Source organism: Cyprinodon tularosa, unplaced genomic scaffold (genome assembly GCF_016077235.1).
Source record: "Cyprinodon tularosa strain WSP-4 unplaced genomic scaffold, ASM1607723v1 ctg1221, whole genome shotgun sequence".
In the NCBI taxonomy this organism is placed as follows: domain Eukaryota; kingdom Metazoa; phylum Chordata; class Actinopteri; order Cyprinodontiformes; family Cyprinodontidae; genus Cyprinodon; species Cyprinodon tularosa.
Window position 1 is genome coordinate 96,184 of NW_024038028.1, and position 7,177 is coordinate 103,360.

The 7,177-nt window shown below is 38.7% G+C and overlaps 1 protein-coding gene across 1 annotated transcript; it reads right to left on the reverse strand.

Annotated features, from left to right (window-relative positions):
• Positions 1-1,927: 1,927 nt before the first annotated feature.
• LOC119777322 (olfactory receptor 52B2-like) lies at positions 1,928-3,142 on the reverse strand. Its single transcript, XM_038276151.1, has one exon. It carries the CDS (start codon positions 3,069-3,071, stop codon positions 2,133-2,135), a length of 939 nt encoding a protein of 312 aa, XP_038132079.1. The 5' UTR covers positions 3,072-3,142; the 3' UTR covers positions 1,928-2,132.
• Positions 3,143-7,177: the final 4,035 nt, after the last annotated feature.

Genomic DNA, 7,177 nt, shown 5'->3' on the forward strand with positions numbered 1-7,177 from the left:
GGAATAATTCCCATGGATTATCAAACACTAAAATGATGTTTGCATTTAAGCGGCAGAGTGGCTGCCTAGTGGTTAGGGCATTGCGCTTGGAATCCAGACCTTATTTTTTATTTATTTTTTTATTTATTTATCTTATTCTATTTTTTTTTTTTTTTTATCCAGACCTTCTGAGTTCGAGCCCCACTCCCGCAGACTGCCTCTCTGGGTTCCTGAGCAAAGACCCTTAACCCCACACTGCTCCAATTGCACTGCACATTGGCAGCCCACTGCTCCAAGGGGATTGGTTAAATGTAGAGGGTACATTTCATTGCTCTGTACTTGTAACAGTGTAATGACAATAAAAAGCTGGAAAAAAAGAAGTGTTTTCTGATTCACTTATTGCACCTGATTGTTTAAATATGAGAAGAACAAGTTCTTTGAGACTTTGGTGTCCACCTGTAAATGAACACAAGTAAGGGAGATGGGAGTCGATAAGTAGCTTGGTTTTCTCCTCACCAATAAACTGAACTGGTCCCATAAAACTCTATAGAAGAGCTAGAGTGGCCATTTCCGATACACTGTCATCAGCTTGGCCCCAGACAGAACAAAGTTAGAGAAAAGGAGACTCTAAAAGCTGGTTACAAGGGCAAGCTCTATTCTAGCTGCCCACTATATTTTAGCTAAGCTAACTTTTAGCATCTCTTACACACTCCGCTAGACAGTTGCAGAGCTGAGCAGCTCCTTCAGTGGTTAACTGAGACTCAGTGCTGGAAAGAAAGCTACCTGAGTTCTTTCATCCACAGTGCTCTCACTTTCCAAATCTACTGTAATAACATGCACTCTAACCTCTTTTTTGAAAGTGCTGCAATCGTTACTTCAGCACTATCACTTCTAGTAATAATCTTTCTTTCTACTTTCTTGCATTGTCAAGTACATGTATATCATCTTCCTCTTCCACTTATCCGGGACAAGCTCATGGGGGCAGCAGTTTTAGCAAAGACTTCCATCTCCCCAGACACCTCCCCCTGCCCTTCTAAAGAATTATATTATATTATATTGGATTGGATTGGATTGGATTGGATTGGATTGGAATGGATTGGATTGGATTGGATTGGATTGAATTGGATTGGATTGGATTATATTATATTATATTGCTGGTGAAGATTATCAGTCATCTAGGTCATAGTCATTCCAAAAAAGTTTCAAAAAATAAAAAACAATCCACTGGACTTTGTTTCCAAATTTGAAAACATTTTGCTTCCCGTGCAGGAAGCTTTTTCCATTCAAAATGTCAAAAATAGCATTGCGTTCAAGGCTTTATAGAGTGGACCAAAGCAAAGCCTTGTTTTATATATTGTATATATTGCACTTTTATTGGACATTTGGCTACCATGCCCTCAGTTAAGTCACTTTATATTTATGCTCTTTTATATTTTTATTTGTAAAATATAAACCATCATGCAAAGTAATCTCCACAGCATCAATGAAATGTATTATTATTATTTTTTTATTAAAAGAAATATTACAGGTAAGAAAAAAAATAACATTTTAACTTGCAATAAAATTAAGTTGTAAAAGATCAGGACAAAGATATTTTATTCATAATGACTACAATTATTATTGCTACTTTACAGTAAAAACACACAAACAATGTAGCATTATATCCACTTTTTACATAAAATAAAGTCAAATACATTTGCTTTAATATTTGGTGCTTTGGACTAAATATTTTTAAGTCAGCAATCAGTCTCAAAAGTCATGCAAATAAAGAATCTTTCATTTTCACAAAGACAATCAGTTAAAAAGAAAAAGGAAAACATTTAGAGGTGGGGATTTGTTCAGTGTATAAGATTTGTACATCACTTTTCCTGCTATGTGTTTATTTATTTACTCAAATTTACTTACCGGTATATTCAGAGCATCATTTGAATAGGTCATGTAGGCTGATATAAACTCTGGTGGGCTTTGAAAATATAAAGGAAAAGGAAAAAAGAAAGAAATGACTGTCCATACTAAGTATCGGAATAATTACAACAACAAAAAAAAAACAAAAAAAAAAAGAAATCATACCATAAGATCCAGCAGGCTCTCAGACAAAATGAAAAAGTGTCACAGAGAGAATACTTTGACCATAATAACATCAAGAACTTGACTCACTTTGTTGATCCCATATGCCTTTTTAGAAACATCATTATACTTTCCTTTAGTTCCTTTGTTTTAAGTCCATATATTATTGGATCCAAGAATGGTGGAAAAATCAAAATAGACACCCCAAAAGCCCTTCTGAGAAAAGGGGACACATTCTGAAAGCGATGCGAAAAGATTGTAAAGGTAGTATTAATTTGCAGGACCAAATAAACAACTAAATGAGTCCCACATGTTTGAATAGCTTTTTTCTTGGCATCAGCATTATTAGTCATAACACATGTACGCAAAATCATTGCATATGTGTAGACTATTGTTAATAATGAACCTACCATTAAGATGATTGACAGAAATACTCCATAAATGTTGCTCACTGTGATGTCCCCACAGGCTAGTTTTAAAAAGGATGGATTGTTACAGTACATATCTACTATATTTGTCCGGCAGAGCTTTACCCTCAAAGTTAAAGCAAACAATGCAGCTATACTCAAGAAATCTAAAATCCAAATAAACAAAATTATTTTAATTATGATATTTGAAGTCATAATAGTATTATACTTTAGGGGGTGACATATTGCTATGTATCTATCATATGCCATAGCGTTTAAGACCAGAATGTTTCCAGTACCATACAAATGAATAAGAAATGCTTGAGTTATACATGCAGGAGGCGATATCATTCTGTTTTGAGTCAAAATGCTCAAAACAAGGTGAGGAAAAAAACCTGATGCACCTAAAATGTCACTAATGGGGAGATTAACAAGCAGGAGAAACATAGGTCTATGTAGCCTTTTAGTCACAACAATTGTTAGTATTAGCAATGAATTGCAAAATACAATTATAAGATACGTAAGTGTACCAAATACAAATGCTGGATAAATATTTGTAGAAGGTAAGCCTAGTGTTGGCAGTATAAAAAGATGTACAGAGGAAGAATTAGCAGCCATATTTGTTGTTATTTTTTCTTCTGGTAGCTCTGCTGTTGAAAGGTTTTGCAGCCTTGTTCTTTCCAGCTAAATGTGACGACTCAACCTGAAAGAAACATTATTTTATAAACCTGCAATGGGGAAATGTTTAACATCCGCAAGTTCTTACCTTTTGCAGTCTGCTTTCTTATCCATATTGTCATGTACAAAGCTTTTGTCCTTTATATACCATAAGCCACAAATGACCCATGAGAGTATGCGTTTAGTCACAGAGACATGTATTGCTTAAAGATATATCAGGTACAGATGCATAAATGAAATTGTGACAGTACAATACAATGAAGTTTACATTACTTTTAAATCATTAAAAAAATGTACACACACACACACAGAGGACATAGCATTTCAACTTGTCAAGGGGATACTTAAACATGTGACAGTACAATATTACCTTCTTTTTGGCAATTAGTTTTTTAAAGGCTTCACTCATTTATTTGTGATTTTTTTATTACCTTTAACATCCAATATTTGCTTTACTCGTTGCTTTAAGGCAATTTAATAAATTACCAGTTGCTTCAAGTTGGAAAGTATACCTTAGTTGCAACAACCAGTCAAAGCTGTCAGGACTCTGTTTTTGTGTTTCTGTGTTTGTCTCCCTTCATCCACCAGGAGGCGCTTGGTTCTGGTCCGCCTCCTCACACACCTGCTGATGGTTTCCTCGTTAAATGGAGTGTTCTTAAGCTGCTGACTGCCACTACTTAGACGCCAGAGTGTTGCCAGTGTTTGGTACTCTAGCCAAGCTGAGTTTTGCTGAGTAAAGCTGAGTTTTTGTCAACCTGAGTTTTACTTTGTTTTTGTCTTTGCCTCTTGGCAGGAAGTCATCCTGCAAACTGGATTTCTTGGACCTTCACTCCCTGGAAGGATCAACTGAGCTTCAAACTGAGCTGGGGTTCAAACGGGAGGTTTGGATCCACTTTCCCCAAGAGATTGTTTGAGCTTCTCACTGAGAAATTGATTATTCTCCACTACGACCCGTTCAAGTACCGAAGGAAATCAGAGTGGCAGTCAGTTTCTCCGTTCACCAACAATCAACCGCATTTTGGGTCAACCCTGTTCCGCCCTCCACTGAATCATACAAGCTCTGGAACCATGGCACACAGACAGGAGTCAAGGATTCAACAACTTCTCTGGAAATGTGAGTCGGCAACCTAATCCTCTTCTCCAAGTTAAAAAGTCAAATTCCCCACTGAGCCTGAAATAACCGCAGTGTCTTCCCCTCACTTTACAGTTCCGGTTGAGCAGTGTTCAGAGCAACACTCCCTCTGTTTCACTTCAATTAAAACCCGTTAAACCTTTTCCCTGGTCTCTCTTTTCGGTTTTCTGCATTTGGGTCTGAACTTTGTAACACCATGACAAAAGCATACGATATATTTGAGGCACATGCTTTATACCTGCATGGAAACAAGGAATTCATTAAAAACCCTTTGCTTTTCTATGCTAAAAAGCCTCTTAGTGCAATATACAACCCTGATGATGGCTGGCTGTGCTTTAAAAGTTCACTTTAAAGCTATCTGACTATTCACAAAATGCTTAGAGAATAAAATCGTTCAGTAAACTATCCATCCATTTTCTCTCACGCTTATTCCAAGCAGGGTCGAGAGGAGTGCTGGTGTCTATCTCCAGCTGTCTACGGGGGACAGACGGAGTCCACCCTGGACAGGTCGCCAGTTTATCACAGGGTAACACAGAGACAAACAGGTCAAACAACCATTCACGCACACACTCACACCTAAGGACAACTTTAGAGAAACCAACTGACCCAACAGCCATGTTTTATGACTGTGGGAGGAAGCTGGTGTAGGTACCAAATCTGCTCATAGGTCCTGCACATACCAGTGATGTTATACTACATTATTGGCTGAATGTTGCCACATGATGTAAAACGTTGTGGTTACCTAGACAATGATAATAGCATCACGCAGCGTCCATGTGCTGAGTCAGGAGTATCTGTAGCATTAGCGTATCTAATGATCAATGAAATTTTACCTGATCGATAACAGAACTGAATAAAGTCTGTTTATGGTGAACAAAGTAACTGCAAGACCATGATATAAATGGGGAGACCTGGGTAGCGCTGTGGCTAGCTATGCACAGTAGCTAACAGGTTAGCCTGTTTTAGCTTAGTCAGTTAGCCATATTAAGCTATACTACTTTTAACTTTGTACCAACAACAACCGTTAGTTTTAATACAATAACTGTTTTATTTATTCATTTTTTAAGATGTCCCATTTGTCTTCCACTGCCCTCAGGTCTTGTTAAAAGAATAACAAATAAGCTGAGACTTTTTTGTCACCTTGTTAAATGGCAGAGCTCCTTCAAGACTGACAATGATTGTTTTCTACTTTTGGCTACGTTAGATCGGCAATAAAATGTGAAATAATAGCAAATATAGGTAATAATATGCTGAAAATCCAAAAGAGATATGATCTTTAAGAAACAGATGCAATAAGGTTTGTCCGTGTGGAGTTGAAATATGTTGACGCTATAAGAAGGGACAGGGCTCTGAGCAGTTCTGGTACCTACACCGGACTACCCAGAGAGAACCCATAGGAGAACATGCAAACTCCATGCAGAAAGACCCCTGGCCGGGAAATTGAACTCAGAACCTTCTTGCTGCGAGGCGCCAGTGCTACTCACTGTGCCACTGAGCATTCTACGGTGACCATAGCTGCCTTAAACGACCTATCCCCTCTGAGCATGCTTCGGTGGCGCAGTGGTTAGTATCACGACCCATGTACGAAGGCCTTGGTCCTTTACTTGGCTGTCCCAGGTTTGGATCTGACCTGTGGTCCTTTGCTGCATGTCTCTCCCCCTCTCTCATCCCCCCTTTCCTGTCAGTCTACTTTTGAAAAAAGGGGCTGTGTCTTCCAAGGACGCGGTTTTCCTGGACTGGATCCTTGGAAGTCCATGAAAATAAGGGGACCAGAAGAGTATTGGCAGGAAAAGCTGAATACCGATTTTTCCACACTGTTTCTTTCTAAGTTTTTTTTCTTTTTTTTTATAGGTAAAGTGAACAAAGACTACACTCATGAGAATACAGAGTGGAATAAAGGTGACAACCACCGGGAGCGTGAACAAATAAAAGCAAATGTAATTATATATATAATGTACGGGAATCTGACCCAAGATACAACCAAGACAGGCCAGTGACTTTTAAAGGCTTTATTTGAGAAATGAACAGGGGAAGCACTGAACATGCAGAACAAGCTGCTGAACGGGAACCCCTGACTCGGGAGGTCCAGAGCATGAAGAGCTGGTTTGAGGCAGCCAACTGAGTAATGAACTGAAGTCCGGTTGCAGACAGGGTTTGCTGGGGCACCGGCCTGTTGGCAGCTGTCAGGTTGACAGAAGTTTCCAGTGAGGCTTTCCAGAGACGTGATCCAGATGGGTCCAGGTTCAGCAACAGTATGGCAGATCCAGCAGCAGTACAGACAGGGAGATCCAAGAGGGAAGGTCCAGGTCTAATCCAGGTTCATAAACCGTAAAATCCAGAGACAGATTCAATCAGGGTTCTAGGCGGGCAGACAGAGGCAGAACAGGGACAGGCAGGCTCGGTAATAGAAAGAATATCAGGTCAGACGGCTGAAAGGTTCTCACAGCTAGGTTCGAGACGATCTGGCACAGGTAGCTGATCTGAATGGGGCTTATAAGCAGGTGGAAACAGGTGAAACCAGTTAAGAGCTGATTGCAGGTGAGGTGAAGCTAAGCAGGAGTGCAGAGTGGACAGATAGGCCAGCCCCAGTGCCACAATAATACAATATAAACCTTAGTCAGTTAAATAACATGCTGATGTCATTTTGACCATCTCTGATGTTGCTGCTATTTTTCAAATATCAATTACTATAAAAATGTCCATAGCTTCAGAACGGTTATTTATTCTCCAGGTGCACAGTTTTTTTATTTCGTTAAAACACTTTACAGTACAATATTTTATTGTTTATCTTTTAACTCTTCACTATTATGTTATTCTTATACGTTTTTCTAAGGTAAAAAAATATATCTGTAAAATCTCTTATATTCAACAACAAAAATACTTAGTTAAGCAAATTGTGCAAAATAGAAATGAA

What these genes read in the sequence shown, in the direction of transcription:
- LOC119777322 (XM_038276151.1), bottom strand. Translation starts at nt 3,071, where the DNA reads ATGGCTGCTAATTCTTCCTCTGTACATCTTTTTATACTGCCAACACTA.